At 36.0% G+C, this 20610-nt stretch overlaps 1 protein-coding gene across 1 annotated transcript in view; it reads left to right on the top strand.

Annotated features, from left to right (window-relative positions):
• PTPRQ (protein tyrosine phosphatase, receptor type, Q) overlaps positions 1–20342 on the top strand; it is a gene marked incomplete at both ends in the record, with an annotated part of 69436 nt that extends 49094 nt beyond the window's left edge. The window contains 8 exons of the mRNA XM_009872659.1: positions 3758–4090; positions 10560–10681; positions 14343–14529; positions 16742–16986; positions 17601–17667; positions 18244–18402; positions 19615–19837; positions 20269–20342. Of these exons, the coding sequence (XP_009870961.1) occupies positions 3758–4090; positions 10560–10681; positions 14343–14529; positions 16742–16986; positions 17601–17667; positions 18244–18402; positions 19615–19837; positions 20269–20342 (1410 nt within the window). The remainder of the gene's footprint in view (positions 1–3757; positions 4091–10559; positions 10682–14342; positions 14530–16741; positions 16987–17600; positions 17668–18243; positions 18403–19614; positions 19838–20268) is intronic.
• Positions 20343–20610: the final 268 nt, after the last annotated feature.

Raw genomic sequence — 20610 nt, forward strand, 5'->3', positions numbered from 1 at the left:
TGGCAGATAATTGATGATGAGACTTAAGGGGTCCTATCTATGATTCCTGGGAAATTTAAATATGGGATTAGAACTAGAATGTCACCTAGCTAATGAGAGCACAGTCCTAGACAATCAGTGTCCTACATCACCACAAAGCCAGACTTTTTCATTCATTTTCCTTGAGTGCAGCTTTCTGGAAACCAGGGATAATACTAAAGTTCCTGTTAGGCACACACCAAAGTAGTAGTGTATAAAAAAAAGATACATAAATCTCTCTACAGTTCCAATTTACTCTGAAACAATAATTGACAAAGATGCCATTTTTGGCTTTAACTCTTTTTAGTGTGAACAGTGATCACTTCATCATAGTTGAGTCATGTTTATAAAATTTAAACAAGCTGCATGATTCCTCTAGGAAGCATGGAATGGTTTGTTCAAATCAGTACCATCTGCGGACAGAAAAAGTTGGGGGAATTTTAGTCATTCCTGAGGAATGGAAATCTGATTTTCCATGCTAGAGTAATTGTAATCCTGTTTGTATCTGTAACCCAATAGTGTAGTTGTCTTGAACTTGTCTCACTGAATGCAATCATCAAGTGCAAGGGACACTGTGCCACTGGGTGTCACTGCTCCTCACTAGGGCCCTCAGAGCAAATCTCCTTCATTTGCTCCGGATTCAGATCACATCTTTTCATTCATTCTAATGAGAATTTACATTTATATTTGATTTATCTATGTAAACAGAGAGATAAAATGGACTAGATATTAAACTGACTAATGTTTAAGGCTCTGATTCCATTTTAAAGGTCTGTCTAGGCACTGGTGGAGGATATTCCTGCCTTTTGCTGACTGACCCTTTGTTCCGTGGGTTAGAAATATTTTATGTATATGGGTCTTAGTAAACTGGAAAAATGATGACATACAATAGCAATAAAAGCTTGTGTATGAAAGAACTACTTGTCTAATCCATCTGTTAACATGATACTTGCAAGTTTATCTTTCAGAAGTGTGGTTTTCATGTAGTATTATTCATCGGGATAATCACAGATACCATCTTCTGCCTTTTGAGGGTAAAGTAGCCAGTGGGAGAAAGGACAGGGAAAAAGAGGAACATTATTTTTCTGCCCTCCATTCTTTCCCCTGGTCTCTGCAAGTTTGCCTCTTATCACCAAATACAAGGAGAGCTCGTGGAGTCTGGCTTTATTAGATTTTTGTTGGTCTATGTGAGAGCCCACAAATCAGAGCGACTGTTATTTTTCCTGATACAATTTCTAGTTCTGTGAAACTGTCAACTGTCTTTTTTTGTCTTTACTGCAACGTTGTTAGCTCTCAGTTCTTTTTGATAGCATCGTCCCCGTTTACACTGGAGGAACAGTGTGCTCTCCTTGAGAAGGAAAGCCCACTATGCTGGTTAGTGCATGGGCACTGCTCTTTCTGCCTCTATAACCTGCCTTGTTTCAGGTTCAGAGACTGCAGTTGTGCCAGTCATGGCTTTTACCAGCTGCATATTTGAGCAAGTGAAAGTATATATTTTCACCTTTTTCTTGACACCTAGCAAGCAACCAGTTGCTGTCTATTTTACTCCAAGCCCCTTTGTCAGTGTTTGATCCAGTCTTTGATTTAAATTGGAGAATAGTCCAATAATCAATTTTCAGCAGATGAAAGTTAGTAATAGTAGACTAAGAGGCACTAAGAGCTAGTTTTTTCCATCTCCACATTGCATACTTTCACACTTTTATTCCAAATGTGTCAAGGCTGGCTGTTCCTGTCACAGCAAGAGTTCTTGGAGTCGTGTGCCTGTAGAGGCGAGGTCATATTCCTTATCAAAAAAGAGTAAGCCCCTCTGAGTAAGAAGGAGGAGAATTGAATTTTCTTGAATTCATTTAATGTTTATCTGTTAAAAAAAATAATTTCTTTGGAATTGCTGACTCTTATTTTTTTAATTCCTTGGAGTGTATGGTATTGGGTATTAAAAATACTTTAATTCAAGTTTAGAGTGAGACTGGGTGTTAACTTTTATTTCACTCAAATAATTTTATCCATTCTATCCCAAACTTTATCATAACTGAGTGTGAAAGATTTGTATTCTTCACAGTATCTTAACAGATATTAGCTTATACTAGAGTAGAGGATTTTTAGAGAAAAAATACAGGTTTTTTTTATATTAACCTTTAACATTTCTCTGCCTTTACTTTCCATTAACTAATGGTCAGATTAAGCCCTTTCTTGTAGTTTACACAAGTAGCAAATACAGTTTATAGAGCTATTATGAAAATATTGCAGTTTATTTTTTTGGAAGTGGACAAACTGAGTATTAAATCTTCAAAACGGTGAATGTTCCTCCCTGCTCTGTTTTTATTTACCAATCCCTGTACTTCTTTTCATGCTAATAACAACAGAGCACATTTTGCATGGAATACGATCATGAAAGTTGTCTCTCATGAAGATTTTTTCGTTAGACATTTTGCTCTGGTTCTATGTCTGGTTCATATGCAGCAGGATGGGAGCACACGAGGCTATTGCACACTGTGGGGTTGTGTACGTCTGAGTGAGAGCGGAGCAGCAGGACCAGGGAAGCACCCACAGTTCCTGTGCCTGGTCCCTCTCCTCCAGGCTCCACCTGCTTTGGGCTTATTTGAAGAGATTTGAGTTTCTCTGCCTTTTCATCATCACAGCATGGTTTGACTCAGAATTTACATTTCTTGTTAAATATACAAGCTTCAGCTTGTATGTTGTGGTGATTTTTATGAACAAATTGTTGCAGATGAAAGCAGATATCAGATATTCCTGCAAGGCTGAAAAAAAAGAAATAGAAGACTTTCTCTTTGGTCCCCAGTAACATTGGTCTGGGATCCTTTTATTCCTTATGTAAGCCTTGGGGCTTCTTCAGTTTCAGTTTGAGGATGTATCATGTGGGTTTTTTTACCAGTGATACTTCTTCTCTAAAAGACTCTAAAGCACTCTTTAAAGCTAAGAGCACTTCTGAGCTGATTTCTCTGCACAGTTTTTGCCACAGAGAGTATTAGTATTATCTTACAGAGTCTTAGAGATAATATTAGCTTACTGTGTGCCTATGTCATATAGCACAAAACCATATGTTGCACACAGTCGGTGAGAGCTGTGAGTACACTGTTGGCTTAAAATTGGTATGGATAAAAGTGTGTCCATGTGTTTATGTATGCACATACATGCACTACTTCTGTCTCCATACACAATAATATACCTTGTGTGTACCCATGCGTATGCATGTATATAAATACATGGAAGCAAAGTTTATGGGAAGTGAGGTTTTTTGTTGTTTTGTTTTTTTTGGTTTGCATTCCAACATTACTTACCTCTTCCTGTTGGTATTCTTTTAATTGTTGGCTGAATGGCTTGTAAAGCACTTATATAAAGACAGACAAACATATTTTGTGTTTTGATACTTTCCATTCAGAAGATGAAACAGGACACCTATGAAACCTTGAGGTGTTGCTTGAGGTTTTCATATGTTACAAAGAGAGAGACAAATGAGTATTTCTAAGTGAGAGGTGAAGAATTCCAGTTAGCAACAGCAGTAAAAGATGCTACGGGTAGGCCAAAAATTCCTCAGTTGGGAGAGAGTCCCAAATGTAGCAACAGCGATGTCACACCTCTTAAAGCTGCTACATGCCACACCTTAAACTATTTTTCTTTATTTCAAAATCTTTAGTAAATGTATGCCACCTATACACATGCAGTGTGATTTACACTTTTCATTCAAATGAAGACATCTTACAAATGTTTTAATTTGTAGTTCCCAGTGCTCCCAGGGATATTGTTTTTTCCAATGTGCAATCAACAAGTGCGACGTTGAATTGGAGATCGCCGAAATCTATCCTTGGCTACTTTCAAAACTACAAGATTACCACACAGCTACAGTCCATCCACTGCAATGACTGGGAAACTAAGGAATGTATTGAGTATGAGATGCATCAATATTTGTATGAAAATGCAGTGGATAACCGGATAGAAGAGACAGTATATGGACTGAAAAAATACAGATGGTACAGATTTGCAGTTGCTGCCAGCACGAATGCTGGTTATGGCAGTTCTTCACCTTGGATTTCTACACAAACACTTCCTGGCTGTAAGTAAAGATGTCTGCCATATGTCATAATGCTAAAACCACCTGATGTTCACCTAAAAAAGCAAGAACGCTTGGTAGAAGTTATTTCTTCAGAGTCCTACAATATTGTGAAGTTAATAAGGATTTATTGCAACTTTACATAGTATTCAGATTTTAACGTCTTTTGTATGCCATATTATATTTACTGCTTACCCAACAGCAATTTCGTTACTTCAGGCCTACTCTACATCTAGAATTGATAAGTCTGAATCTTGGTTGGTTTGCATAGATATGCCATTTTCAATATACCTTCACATGTGGGGTGTGTCATGAAAAGTAGGGGTTTTTTTAATTCTTTGACTAAAAGTGTTCACTAGCGTCATGACATTTTCCTGAACTTTTGCTGTATATCCCTAGTAATACAGGTTAAGCAATAGTTTGCAAGGAATTAGGATTTCTTTCCAATATCATATCTACCTAAAGAGATTACAAATCAGAGTAGCCATGTGACACCTTACAGGACAACCATGACATATAGTAGAAGTGTCAGGCCTCAGTGGATGATATGGGTTTCCAAGTAAGAGAAGACTTAGTTGTCATAGATAAGTCATCACTAGATATTTGAGAGAAGTAAATGTGAAACATAAATTATTTAGGCAGTTATTATGGGGACATATGACCTTCCCTCCCAGTCTGCAGCCAGCCTAAGTCAGAGCACATCTGAGGTCTGGCCTCTGGCCAGTGTAGAACAACTGAGAACCTCCATGAGTGGCCTGACAGGTCCTTTGCTCCTTTCCCTTTCTAAAGTAATCGTAACAGAAGTACCAAGGACTTAAACAGCTGTGTAACAAGGACTATTCAGCGGTCCACATATTTATTTTGTTCAACTCATATTTTTACAATCATGTGATGTGAATTCAGTATACTTTAATGTAATGCTCCTCATAGTATCTGTACAGTAATACACTCTCTTCAGAGTAATACACCCAACCTTAAATATGTCACCATTTTTTTACTAGGTAAGGAAGTATTGTCATATTCATTTTCAGATGAGAAATTGCAATGAAGAAATTCTAAGCCTCAAAGGGCAAAGAGATTTGGACACTGTGATAGTCAACACTACAACAGGTCATTTTTCATGTAATGCACAGAAGCAGCGCTTTGGGTTGAGAAGTACTGGAATCAGCTGCAGAGTCAATGTCATGTGCACTTATTTTCTTTGTCCAGTGGTTCTCAAGGGGATGCTATGCCTGTAAATGAATACAGTATTTTCAAGGAAAGTTAAAAAGAAGAGCAACAAAGCCAACATAACCCCAGATGGAGCAGAAAATAACTAGCAGAAGCTGTGCCACTTCTGAGCCAGCAGCTCTCAGGAGATTTCTTACTACTAAATGGATAGATCTCAGCTGCTAACATATGCAAATACTTCTCTTCAAAAAATCATTGCTAAGTTTAGGAAAGTTAGAGAATTAAACTGGACGGAGAGACAGATAATAAAAACACATATAAGCACATAAAGTTAGGATCCTCTTTATGAGTTCCTCTCTGGACAGTGTTTATTTGGTTTAAGAGAGAACTAGTTTCCTATGAGTCCCACTGAGGAGATGGTAGTTAAAAGTGTAAAACTCTCCTTAGACTGCACAAGCCCTTTCCATGCAACACAGTGTCATTCTCAGCAGTGAGTCCCCTGTGTGCTCTATTAGCCAGTTTAAAAAGCAGTGGTGGGATAGAAATGAAACAAGTTGCAAGGGTTCTTCCAGCCCAAGTTTGTGCTGTTGGCCTGTGCCTGTGGTGAAGGAGATGGGCAGCAATAAAATTTCCTCTGAGCTAAGTCAGTAGCACATCAAGAGATGAGCTGCTTAAAAAGCACACTGCTGCAGAGTCAAGGAAACATGGGCACTATTCCAGATACCATGGCTGGGTGCCGGTCTTTTTCCTGGGATAATGACAATCAGCTGAGGAGTTAAAAAAGAGAAAGGTTACGTGTCACAGCTGGGTAGGCAGCTGGTAGCCTCAGTGTGCTTTAGCAGTGCTGTGACCCTCCTTGAGCAGCAGCAGATCTTCAGCAAAGGCAGTATGAGCTACCTGCCCTCATACTGTCCAAAGACTAGTCTTTAGAATATTGTTAAACAGATTGAAAAAACCTAGTTCTTCTCTTTCTTTTGCAAAGTGTACTGCCTGTAGCAGGGAAGAGAAATTCAGGTTGCACAAACCAAAGCTGAAACTCTGGGCTGCCTTATGGAGTGTATCAAAGAGAACAGATGTCAGTTCCCCACTCCTTTCCCTTGTGGATGGGGCCAAGCATCCTCTGGATTAGCCTGCTGGTACACAGCCAATATACATGGTCTGTTAGGGCTTAAGGGTGCTTAGCTGCTATGTAAAATACCCTGAGTACTTAGCCCATAAAATCAATGGGAGTTGTGTTTGCAGATTTGAGGGAAGAAGTTAGCCACTGTTCCTGATTTTCAAGAAATGCCTCTGTAAGACATTGCTTTTGCCAAAGTGAAAGTTACCTTCGTTGTGAAATAATAGTCTAATGGTTTTTCTTCATAAATAATTGGGTTCTCAGAAATTTCTGTTTCTCTCAGGCCTAAAGGAAATGTTATGGTCAATATAGTCAGGAAGTTATAGCTTTAAAGCTGAAAACTGTTAAATTCATTTCCCAGGATACAGAGATGAAACTTGAACAACAGCAAAAAATACATAACAGAAACCCTAAATATTCTTTACATGTGCTGAGGATTTTACTATTGTGCTAAAGCAGAAATGCCTAATAATTCTGAATATCCAGTGACTAAGGTGAGGATCTTAGCTACTTATTTCAGTTCCTCATTGCGAAGGTAAATTTAAGGCTACAGAAATTGTTTTTAAGACTTTTTAACACATTTGCAAGTTTCCAACAAAAAAAAAGAATGTCTGTGTACCATACAGCAGGTGGTTATAGCGTTACTCTATGGAAGATGTTATAGGTTGTTCAGTACAGTTCAGTTCTCACACAGAAAAATTATTCAGCCTTCTGTCTTGCAGATTACCCTCACAGGAACTGTCCTACTGTCTCATAAAGTAGTGCGATGGCACTGTTATTACTTGTCTGATGGATTATCCAATAGCCAAATCTAGTCTGCAAGATGAAATATTTTCAGCCTAACCTAGATTTATGCAGTTACCAGTACAGAAGATCACAGTGTTGGGTCACAGTAAGGGACAGGGCAAGAATTGTTTTCCACAGCTAGGGCAACTGACACCTGCACTTACCTCGAGTTTCACTTTTACATTTTTAAGGAGAATAAGACTGCTTTCTAAAAGAAAAATTGTTTTGAAGGGTCAATGTTAGGTGGAAAATGAATGGCAGTGAGATCACTGACCTCATTTTGGATCTCGTGCAGTCACACAGTGCAGTGCTTTTTGGTAAATTGCCAAGTCACCTAATGCCAGGATACACTGAGATACAAAGAAAAATCCCAGATGTTCGAATGCTAGGACGTAGATGCATGGGGCAGAGGGTTATGCTTCTCTCTTCAGCACCTTCTTTCCCAATCCCTGCTGATACACGGTTGCTTGGAATACTTAAAGAAATGGTCCTGTGTTCTGAAAAGCAATGAGATTTCATCTCTTGTTGCATGCCCTTTCTTCTGACAGGTTTTGCCTGAGGGAACTTGTTTTTCTTTGTTCTTTTCATTCTCTCAAAATTAAACCTTGGAAAGTATGGCCTAATATATGGAAGTTTAAATACAGGTAAAGGTAACCTAGTTAATTATAAAATGAAATAACTGAGCCTCACACCTTTTTTTTATTGGGAAAAAAAAAAGAAGAAAAGAGCTGGTCATAACTAAACTGGCAAGCATGAATTTCTGTTCGAAGACTGGAGTATTCAGCCTTATTTTTGAGGATTATGCTAAATGATGGGCTATCCAGACTTACCTTCAAGCTAACACACTTAACTGCTGCCTTAGCATCAGGACACAGATGGATGGGAAAGATGACCCTGACCTCCATAAGACCCACATTCCTGTGCAAGGATAGAAGCATGATAATCAGGAAATGATGGTTATTAGTTACAGAAAATGCATTATTGTGAAAACCAGGAGAAAAGTGCTTATGAGAGGAAGTGATTGGATTATGGGGGAATGAGAGAATAAGACTAGGTCATTTCTGCTGAGTAAATTGCTGTGATTTATAAGAGAAAGGGTATAGTGATATCACGGTCTTGTATTGACTAGATTCATTTCACAAACAAACCTAAATCAGAATGTGGCAGTTATCCACTGAAGAAAACAGTTTTTTAAAAGTTGGGGGGATTTTTTGTAAGACATGAAATATGTTTGATACATTTAATTTTCTATTTTTCTTTATAATTATACAGATTATTTGAGAAAATATTCTTAAATTTCAGTAACATTTAGTTGACATAGGATATTTTACTTTTCATGATGAAAATAAATCAGATATTAATGCTTATATGTATTTTAGGTAAATATCTCAAATACAGGGTATGCAATTAGAATTTTCTTGCAGAACATATCAAATAAAAACTGCATATGGAAATTATCCTTATAAATAACTTCAGGTTGGATAATTTGTACATTAGATTACGCTTTAAAATTATTTCCCACCATCACTATTGGATGTATAAACCTAATGCGGCTTCTGGAAAAAAAATATTGAGAGATTAAATGCTCCATAAATGCTTTAAAAAAGTAATGGAAAATTGGCTTTGGAAACTTGATTGGTTTGGAAATTAAGGTTCAGGAAGCTATATATATATAAATTTTATGCCATTTTTCAGAAATTTCAGCTGTTGATAAAGGTAACATCACTGCCATAGTTACTGAAAGCACTGCTGGCATTAAACGACATTGAGCCACAAGTCTGATGCGCATTTATATCAAAATAAACTTAATTTATTCTAAATTTATTTTTTAGTGAACATGCTTGCCCATGTATTTTGTTTAATCTGTTCTAACTCCCCTCTCAATAGCCAGCCTTGTCTGAGCAGCCTCCTCTTTCACCATCAGTCCTGTGCGTTCATAGTTCATTCAGTTGCACTCTTCGTTCAGTTGTTCCATGCTATTCAGTATTTTTGGGGACTGCTTTCAATGATTGAGTTTGATCCTGCCTACAAATTCTAGTATATTCCTGCTAATCCCAGCACAGCAATCTACCTTCTATGTCCAACACTTGAAGCTCTTTATAACCGCTTGTCAGCTCCCAAAACTTCCTGTTTTATTTTTCAAACATGGTGCAAAATTTTCACCTTCAGAGCAGAGATTTTATTTCTCCTCATTAACCTCTAACACAAAATTTCAATATCTACATACATCCTTCCATGCTATTTTTCCTTGTCCTAAACTGTTTTCTGCCTAAAAAACTGCCTTATATAGACTATAATTTTCCTCATTAAGCCCTCTTACCTAGTGCTTAATGGTGAAAAAATATATATTCATGCATTAATCATGTTTGAGAAAACAAACTGCCTCTTCTCATTAGGAATCATCTTTTATAACCAGGCTATTTACTGACATGTGCTAATCATAGTTGTATATTTTTATGGTAGATTAAAAAAAAAAAAGGACACCACAAAGCCAAATTCTGAAAATATGTGCAAATTTGTTGTTGCTTCTATAGCAGGACGTTCGCTGACACATATCACAGTTATCTTTTTTTTGGAGTAGAACCCAACAAGAAGAAACCATAAAGCCAATTTCTGGCATCATCTACAAATCTGTCGTCACTTCTATTCCAAATTTTGTTTTCCTGAAATTTGCCACAGTTGTTATGAAAAAGAAGTACCACTTACTGAGAACTATTATGTTGCTACTATGATTTTATTCTTTTTCATGAATAAGAAATAACTTAAACTGATTCACATATCACCTTGACAAAAGGAAATTTTAGGAAAATCTCATTTCTTAATGTGAACATCCTTACTTCCTTACAATTCCTATCACTTTTGCTTGTGTCTTTGCAAGAATTTTTTAACCTTTTAAGAATAAGTTGAAATGAAACCTAGAAAATATATTTTTCTGCATAAATTTATTTGTATCAGTGCTTTTCAACATTGCTGGAAATATTTTTTAGCATAAGACCTTGTATTTTCACAGTTTCTTGTTCTTTGAATGATTCCTTTGACATAAATGAACATATTATTTCTAAATACTTGTGCATATTTTACTTTTGTCGTGTAAAATACATAAAATTACTTTTAATTATAAACTCCTATAATTTCAATTTAAGGTGAAGTTGTAGGCAGTTCACACTCCAGAAAAGTTGTATTAATTGCAGTGAAAGATGTGTTTCTAAATCACACTGTGTGCTTTACATATGAGAAACAAAAAATGTTGTAATTAATCAAGCAGGGTGTAATGATAATTGTGTAAAATTTTTTTACTTTCAAAGTGAAAAATAATCTCCACTAGCAACTAAAATTTCTTGGTTATTTGTTGTAAACTTCTCTGGCCATGTTTCACATATGCTGGGTTTTTTTCTACAGCTCCAGATGGTCCTCCAGAAAATGTGACTGTTTTAGCTACATCTCCTCACAGTGTTAACATCAGCTGGAGTGAACCCGTCATCATTACTGGACCAACATGCTACCTCATAGACATTACCTCAGTAAGGCATCTCTGTTTCATTGCTGGTGATTGTACAGATGTTTAGTGATATAAATACCACAGCAGAGGTTCTTACAGAAATTACAGACATAAACGGGATTAAAAACAACATGACTGTGCCTATTGCCACATACACTCCATGTAAGAGTTTATTGTACATTTATAATTGTTTTATTGAGAGATAAATTAATTACTTAATGTTAAAAAATATGTCCTAATAAGAGGTCTTGGAGAAAAGAAATGATTTTATGATTCTATAAATCTATGCAGAGAAACAGTAGCTGAGCTTTGCAGAGGTGTACCAATAAAAACAACAGTGACCATTTTATTTCTTCAAAGGAAGGAAAAGTTTGTTGTCACGATTTTACAAACCAGAATGTAGAGCTTAGCAAAAGGAAGTGACTTGTACAAAGTTACACTGCGGCAGAGGGCAAACTTTAAAGTCAAACTAGGTTTTCCACTTTCCACGTGGTGCTCTGTCCATCAAATTAGCTGTATTTTGGTAGCACAGCAATAACACCTCTTTCTCCTTGATCTTTATAAGCAAAAAAAACCTGACATAAGAAAAAAGCTTTAGTGGCCTTTCTCTTTTCATCCTCTACTACCCTTACAATGTTCCTTAAAACAACCATTAATAAACCTCATTTCCTGGCCTGTGGAAAGAGATGAAACTATCTAATCTCCAGCACATGAGAAGTTTTAAGTAGGATATAGGTTTACTGTTCTTCCAGAAGTTATACAGACAGGGCTATCAGTGAAAATGGGAAGCAGTTTCCTTAGCCAGGAAAACTTGCTATTTGCAGCTTCAAAAATCCTGAATCTGTCCGTTAGATAATAGGGAAAAAAAAAAAAAAGACTATTTCAAACTATTTAAAGGCTTTAAATAGAAATTTCTTTTGATTTTCTGAGAAGAGAATAAGACTATTATGTGTATATTTTCAGTGTTTCTGAATGGGTCACAAGAATTACAGATATGCTAAAATGTTAACACTGAGATTTTTGTGAAATCAAAATTTCTAAGGTCAGTAAAAAAAAATACCAACTATACCAAATATTTTTGAGCTCCTCAGTAAATTTACAAGAGAAAGTAATGTGCAGTCATGCTACTTTTTCTTCCTCTAGCTTCATTGTACAATATGTAGAGCGAAATCTGTTCAGTTCTGACTATGTGCCACAGCAGCATTATGGCAGGTTGAAGGATGTACAATAAAAGGGCAGGAATCATTCCTTGGCCAGTTGGGTAGGTTGCTAGAAACTATATAACAATTTTTATTTTGTCTGTACTAAAACTAGAGAAGACTTCTTCCTCATGACAAGTTCCTGTGACTTTTGACTAAGCGGCATTATAAAGCATCCAAAGGAAAAAAAAATCCTGCATTTGATAAAATTTCCAAATACATTTGTCAAAGCTTTATTTTTTTTGTAACAGCTAATTAATGAATTTAAACAATTTCTTCTCTGTCTGATAACTCCTAAATTATAAATAGTGTGTCATCTGATTTCATACTATGAAAATGTTATAAATACCTTATCAGCATAAGTTATAGTAAAATCCTAAAGTAAAATGAACTATGTGGGCCTGCCAGCATTCAGACGGTGTTTAAAAACCTGCTTAAATGTTCAATTTGTAGGGCCTTGGTTTTTGGTTTTTTTTACTAAATGATGGATTTTTTCAAATATATTTCAGATATCTAGCTTTATGTTTAGAGATTCCTTGTAATCAGATGTTGTCTGTCTAATGATCAGTAACTACAGGTGTCAGTCCTGTAGATAATCATCTTAGTAGACAAATCCATTCCTTCTTAAAGGCCAATAAAGCTGTCACAGTCTTCTTCAGTGAAAATTTGAGTATATATTTTATTGTCCCAGGGGGAAAATTTTTATGAAGACTCTAAATTCCACAAACTTCCTGTATGTATAACTTTACTCATTGTACTTCTCAGCTGGGTATCTTTAAGGATTTATAAAAGTAGGCTCACAGAATGGAATAATTTCAGATTTCTACTCTATGATGTCTTTATGCTTAAAAGTAGCAATTAGTGTTCATTTCGGAACATTTTTAAATTGCTAGGGTGTTCGTGGCAGTTTTACAGATCAGAAAAACTCAGAAGTACTCCCTCATTATTATTCCTCCAAGTCATATTTTAGTTTGCTTTGCTGCCTACTAAAATTAGAAATAGTCCTGAATAAAATATTCTGAAAAAGTGTAAGAAAGATGGAACTGAACCAGTAAACTTCAGAAGAACAGAAATACATTTAATGATGTACTATTGTGATTGTATTTTATCTCTTGTATAAATATTTATATGCCACATTTTTGATAGTCAGAGAGGAAAAAGTGTTTCAGCTCTTAATGACCATCCCAGGAAATGAATGTCTGTTTAGTCCATCAGAAAGTTTAGTTCAGGTTAATTCTCAGTGGGGATAGATGCATATCTGTCAAATAAAAGGTATGCTTGAACTATTCTAATGTTTTAGCAGCTGCATTTAATACAGATTTCATCCAGTGGGAAAACTACTGTGTAGCTACCTAATCCTCTGTTCAAATTACACACTGAAGAAACAATAATGAAAACATCATTAAATGAAGCAGTAGGAGTAGACATAAAAATAATTTTGTAAATTATACTTGATCAAATACTAGAAAAGTTCCATTTTTTTCTTTTTCTTATTTCTTAAGCTGACATTAGAAATGACTAATTGGATATAAAGCCCACCACTGTGGATTTTTTCTACAGAACTACAGATTATTTGAGATGCAGGGATAATAGGATCCCAAGTCATAATCCAGTCCATATCCTTCTCAAAACCAGAAGCAAGTGTTCCTAATGACTTCCTCAAAAATGATTCATTACCATATTATTAAATATATCTACTGCTGAAAATTCCTCAGGAAACTTTAATAGATTGTTCTAGTTTTTCAATAAACTTGTAGTTTTAATTACATGCTTACGTATGTCATTGATTTTGAAATTTTTAATTCCGATCTCTTTTAGCTGCAAACAAAATTTCCCTTTGTGTTTTCACGAACACTAGAAACAATGGATTATCTTTAATTTAGTAATGTCCTTTTTATATTTTGAAGCTAATGCTATGTCTTCCACCATCTTGCCTTTTCTGGGTTGAACCCCAATTATTTCTGCTTTCCAGCCTCTCTAGTGAGATAATTACCCACTCTCCACTGTCTCATAAATAGTGCTTCTATTAATATATCCCACAAGGAATTGCAATTTCTGCAGTCATTATCAATATTATGTGGTGCCGTCCAATTTTCTTTTTTGTTTTGTGGCAATTTTCTGCTACACAGATGCTCATCTTCTGGATCTCATCTTAGTTGATTCCGATTTCAGGTCACTACAGCTCCCCTGGCCCATAAACCAAATGGTTTAAGTTTGCTTGGTGGAAGACAGCACCGTTCAAGCAGCCTGTTTCCTTAATCCCATCCTACTCGAAGTGCTAAGGAGGCAACACATGGGTGAGGTGGGAGTGTATTGCCCTGTGCAGCTTCCTAGTCTTGGCAGCAGGAGACTTCTTGTGAAGCCTTCTATATACGTGCTTAGAAAAGCAGAAAGTTAAAAGTTAAATTATCTGTTCAAATAGTAGCATCCCACTCTTGGTTGTTTCAAGTCTTGCAATTTATTTTTTTAATTGTTATCTTACAGGTAGATAATGACAATTATAAAGCTCAAATTTTGAAGACAAATGATGAGGATAAAGTCTTAGAAATTTCTGATTTGAAAGCATTTACAAGGTATTCTGTAGTAATCATTGCCTTTACGGGAGATGTTAATGCTGCATTTCTAGAAGGCAAGGCTAGTTCTCCAGTAATTGTCTCCACTTTTGAAGCAGGTTTGTATTTTTCTCTACTTTATATGGATTGAACTTTGCAGTTTTTCTTTCATCTGACAAATAAATGAGACCTTTTGAATACATAGCTCACTTTTAATGCAGATTTGTTCTCACGGTGTGTTTTGTTTAATGTTTAAAAAAGTGACGGTCAACAAAATAAGCGATCATAATAGATACTAAGATTTACCTTTAGTAGTAATGCAGAGATTTTAACTTGCTTCACATGAAATATAGATGTGTGGAACACAGCCAACTAGATTACTTCTCTAGTCAATGAGAAGAGGTCCTATTTGTATTAGCATGCATATATAAGATCCTGTCTAGGGAAGAGATGACTTCCCCCTGTGGAGGTGCCTGTTTCCCTTAAGACACTTGAAAACTCCATACAATATCCTTAGTATTGATGCAAAATTTAAACATCTAAAAAGTAATTGAAATTAATCCTGCCATTTATAAATGGCCCTTGTACTGACTTGAGGACACTATCTGTGTATTGTCAGTGGAAGAAGGTTGCTAGTGAAGGCCCACAGGGATCTGTGCTGGAATCAGCTGTTCCACAGATTTGAAAGAGTCTGGAGAATGAGGTAGATACTAAGGTGACAAAAATTGCTGATGCTATTAGATTACTCAGAGAAATAAAACAGAGAGATGAAAGTGAGGAACTATGTAAGGACCTCATGACACTGAGAGGCTACATTACAGAAAAGTAGATAACACTTTCTTAGGAAAATATAAACATATACATGGGGACGTTATAGCTGTAACCTTACATAGTTCCTGGGTTTGCTCTGTCTACTATTTTGGTTGTTTTGAAGTGTTCACTAAGGTTATTTAAACAAACAAGCAAATAAAACAGCAAAAATATTTTCTGCCAGGATATCCAAGTTTTCTTTCACTCAAGATAATGATCAACTGTGTATAAAGTACAATTGTTTTATCTCTAGTGAGGTTAGCTGCAGGTCAGGTTTTTTTAGCTATATACTCAAGTTAGTTTCAGGTTTAGGCATACTACACAGTGATTATATTTATCATTTATCTTTCCTTTGATGTACGAAAATCCAGTGTCCCTAATGATACGATATGCTATGATGTGAAAGTAAATATATATATATATGTCTCTAATGCCTTTAATACATTAAATTCTAAGGCTTTAATGACCTGTATATGTCCCTGGAGGCTGATATGGTCTTTTACTGTGGATAAAATAATGAAGATTAAATTAAGTGGTAGCTGGGTCTGTCCTTCTGGTAGCCCTTTTTTGTATGTAAAAATGTGACACATTAGGAGGTGCAGTAGCCTTAGAGAGGAACAGTTGCTTTTTCCATCTTGTCTCATCTGGTTTGTACAGTCTAGCATATGGCTGTCTTAGGATCAGTTCACACAGACTTACTCTAGAGAAGCCTGATCAAGCATTTGTTGGTGTAAAAAAACCTGGAAGGTATGACAACTGCATCTAAAGCCTCAGCTGAGGAATGTGTTTACATTCAGTTGCTTGATTTCACTATGTAGGGGTCACGCTACATACTTGTCTGCTCAGGTAGAGTAATAAATATTTAGCTGCCTGGGAAGAATGTTACAGCCTTTTCTTCCAGATAGGGACATTGGGAAAATGATTTATACCTTTTCCATCTTGAGAATAAGATACTGGAATAAGTGTTAGACAAAAAAAAGTCTTTGGAAAAAAATGCATATTTTGTTCATGTCTTGGCATTGCCTAGTGGCAAATTTTCTCCTAAAGAGTTAGCTGTGATAAGCAGAGACTCAGAGACTTGTTTATATGTTGGGAGGGAGCTTGCTGTTGACAGAGGGCTTTCAGAAAGGGATACTCAAGACTAACACTTGCTTCTTGCTTGTCAACCCGTGCAAGGATTTGTTTACCCCAGATGTATTTCAAGGTATAATGATGCCTCCAGGCTTTCCAAGGAGAAAATCGGAAGAAACATCTCTAAGTGAAGACTACTGAGGGTTATCTAATCATTATTTTTAATATTTGCAATCTTAAATGCTATCATTGAGAATAGGAATTCATTAATTTTTTTTAATTTGGAAATATTTGTGTACGGAATAAGTATTGGAGATGTTTTTAATAAAAACAGAAAATAACAATGAAATAATACTGATATGCAAAAATTTAATTTGTAATTTTTCAGGTTTTACTCTAATAGTAACAGTAATAAACTGATTAACTGTACCATTAAAATATTTATTTCAGTGCCTGAAGACCCACCTAACAACATAACATTTCAGAAGATACCGGATGAAGTAACAAAGCTCCAAGTAACGTTTGTGCCGCCATCTGAACCAAATGGCAATATTCAGGTGTATCAAGCTATGGTTTACAATGAAGATGACCCCGCTGCCATCCGGATCCACAATCTTAGTGTCATTGACAAAACAGATCAGTCAGTCACTGCCATGATAGAGGGGCTAAAAGGAGGACACACCTACAATGTCAGCGTAAGAACCGATAGGGTTTTTTTGAATTTTTTCTTTGGTATCAGTAAGATATTAATCTGAAAAGGGAGCACAATCCTAGGCTGAAATTTTCACGTCAAGAATGTTCGCTGGGATGTGAAGAGAGAAAAGTCTGAGGAACAAGGGAAGCAATGAAGAGCGTGGAGTGGATGGGAGTGAGACTATCAGTACTGGTTAGCCTTATACTCTGAACCACCAGTTCATGTGCTAACAAAGCAGCCTGTGGTGCATCATCACAGGTACAAGACTAAATCTGTCTCTTAATTCCACTACTTGCATTGCTCACTTGGCTCAGATGAAAGGTCCAGTCACACAAGGGGATCTTGCTAGAAGCACGTGCATGAAGTCCTTTCAAATAACCAAAGACTAGGACATAACTGTTTAAGTGGGCATATTTTTCTCCTTCCTGTAAGAGTTACATTACAAGCAATGAAGTGTTGTTGTACTTAGGATTGTAAAGAAATATGAAGTGAGTTCTAGCAAAGTGTGAATGAGAAAAGGAGTATTTCAGCACTCGTTGCTTCAAATCTATCCAAATCTGGCCAATCTGAAGCTATTACAAATACTCATTAAAACAAGTGTTTGATTTTTTTAAGGTCTATGCAATTAATGGTGCTGGTGCAGGGCCAAAGATTCAACTGAAAATAACCATGGACATCAAAGGTATGTCTCATAAATACTCTTCAGCTGAAATCTCTATAAATGCTGGAGAAATGGCTGTTCTACCTGCAAGTACACATCTGTGCGCCTTAGTCTATTATTTAGAGGCTACTGACTGTAGGAGCAGGAGCACATAACTGACAGCCTTGAATTGCAGTGCTCGATTTTGCTGAGTATCACTGATCATTTTCTACTCATATCTGAATGATACTGTTAAACCATTGCAGACTCAGTACTGACTTCACTGTTCTAGTGCCCATCAGCAAACAGCTTGGAAGACCATCGCAGACAAGTATAGCCAAGTGTACAGTATCACAGTTGTGGAAATAAAGTCATTTATTGAAATTCATTGAAAAAAATAAGAGTCAGTCTTTTTATTGTTTTCTCTTCTAATCAGAAACTGATATGCATTTATCAGAATACAGTTTTTAGAAGGTTAAGGCATTGAGTAGAACATTAAGTAGTCCCTGAAAATATCCTGAAGATCGGTCTTGCATAACACAGCTATGTGCCTGAAGAAAGTATTTGTAGTGAAAACATTTTAAAACAAAATTGTGCTATATTTTTGTTTAAAAACAGAACCACCACGGCCAAAAAAGAAACCAGCACCAGTTTATGATACCAATGGGGCGTTACTCGTCACAGCTACAACAATTACAATCAGAATGCCCATATGTTATTACAGTGATGATCATGGCCCTATCAAGAAGATACAAGTTCTTGTTGTGGAAGCTGGAGGTAGAATTCTCTAAGTTTTCCTGAACCTTATTTTCTTATTTCTTCATTTTCAAGCTGTCTTTTTTATTCCTTTTCTTGGGTCGCAGTAGTTTCATGTTAGAACACAGCTAACAGTTGCCACTATTAGCTGTGGCAACAGTACTAAGAACAAAGTGTCTTTCACAATACCTGAGGACTGGGTACTAGATTTGGGGACCAGTTGCCAACAAAGAGTCATCCATGCTGTTTGAAGTCACCAATATTATTCTAGCCCTATTATTATTGTTATATTTCTTTATTTCCAATTTCCTTGAACAAGAATACATTTGGCATTTTTGAAAGGTAAATAAATCTGAAAATTTATTTTGCAAGGTCATTGTTCTGTTGCTATTAGTGTTGCCTGTAAAAGAATGCAGTCATGTGCAGTTGATATTTCCATTTCATAACGGGGGCAGAGGGATTTATATAAATCCCTTCTGTTGACTGTGGGTTAGAATGTGTGTTCCGTTGTATGGACTGATGGGTGTTTACTTATATGAAAGATGTCGTGATACTCTTTTAAGTAATTGCCTACCAATGTGAGTGGGAGTTTCATGGTAGCGCATCATGCGATCAGGCTTACTTTACCTAAGAAAGGCAAGTTCGGGGCATTTAATTTCCTTGTTTTGCTTGTTTTCAGTATAGAAGTAAAGCACATTCTCTCAATTTTTTCTGGATTTTGCATTTTAGCACTAATCCTAGAGACCTTTTCTTAATAGTTATTGCTGTAAAGATTTTCTTGAATTTATAGACATGCAAATAACCTGTTACACAACATTTGAAAATTTTTCTCCTGGGTTGCTAGGTACTGCCCACTTACGGAAACCTAGGAATTTTATTTATGAAAGTCTTTATTGTCTTTAGAGTAAACACTTTCTACTGCCTTTCTTAGCCATGCTCAGTTTCAAAGTCAAGTGGCTTACAAAAATGATATCCTCTACAGGCAGGGCTCATGCAAGACTGCCCCTGAAATTTTCTAGTTGTGATTCAGTTTGCTTTGAGTTCACTAAATACAAGTAGCATGAATAATAAGGAAATTTGAGTTAAAGTGCAAATAAAATTATAGACTTGGTTGTGTAAATGGCACCAATAACATGTTAAGGTCCTAAAAAATTCCATTTCCTATTTAACTTCTTAAACTACGGTCTGGTTAGAAGGTAAATTCTATCCTATTATTTCTTTTCTTGACAATAGCTCAGCATGATGGGAATGTTACTAAGTGGTATGATGCCTACTTCAACAGACCGAGACCATATTTCACAAATGAAGGCTTTCCAAACCCACCATGTATAGAAGGAAGAGAAGATTTGAGTGGTAAAGAAGAGATATATGTCATTGGTGCTGATACTACATGTATGATACCAGGCAGTCAAGATAAAATATGTAATGGCCCACTGAAACCAAGAAAGCAGTACCTGTAAGTACATTTGTCTCTATGCTTGTCCAAGAGAAAGATTTAAAGGAAATATACATTTATACAGATATACAAAAGGTGCAGTTCAATTACAAAAAGGTGGAGGGTGGAATAGTTTTCATGCATCTATAATTTTAAATTTCTTGGCTGAGCATAACTGTGGGAGAGAAATATTTTTAAAACATTTCAGGTACCAGAAGATGTTTACTGAGTTCTTAAATTAAATAAGCCCAAATTCAAGACAACTAATTCGTATAGTTTGATTATATATTTAAGTTATTGACACTGAGTACTTGATGTCTGTTGTAACATCAGTTTAGCAGGTCAATAATGATTCCAGCTTATATTATGCTAAAATTGAAAACCAGTTTTTAGTTTCTAAGTGAATGCACATAAACTTTTATTTTATTAGCTTTCTTTGTTTTATTTCACAGATTTAAGTTCAGAGCAACTAACATTAAAGGACAGTTTACAGATTCTGACTATTCTGACCCTGTCAAAACATTAGGTAAGGAGAATATGATTTATTAAACTATTTCTCTATTTCCAAAGAAACTAGACAATTCCAAGCTTCTTTTTAGTCTGGTGGTTTCCCTGAAGTAAATAATCTCTGTTTTTGTTAGACCTAGCTTAACCAGAGTGGCTGAGGAAACATATCCATTCCCTTGCAGGTCCTTTTGAGATTGTCAAGAGGTCTTACTTGAGCTGGACTGTTAAATGAAGAAGCAGTATTGACAAAGTTTGTTAGCAGAGATTCAGTTACACCAATAAAAATA

The sequence above is a fragment of the Apaloderma vittatum genome, unplaced genomic scaffold (genome assembly GCF_000703405.1).
Source record: "Apaloderma vittatum isolate BGI_N311 unplaced genomic scaffold, ASM70340v1 scaffold19137, whole genome shotgun sequence".
NCBI classification, from domain to species: domain Eukaryota; kingdom Metazoa; phylum Chordata; class Aves; order Trogoniformes; family Trogonidae; genus Apaloderma; species Apaloderma vittatum.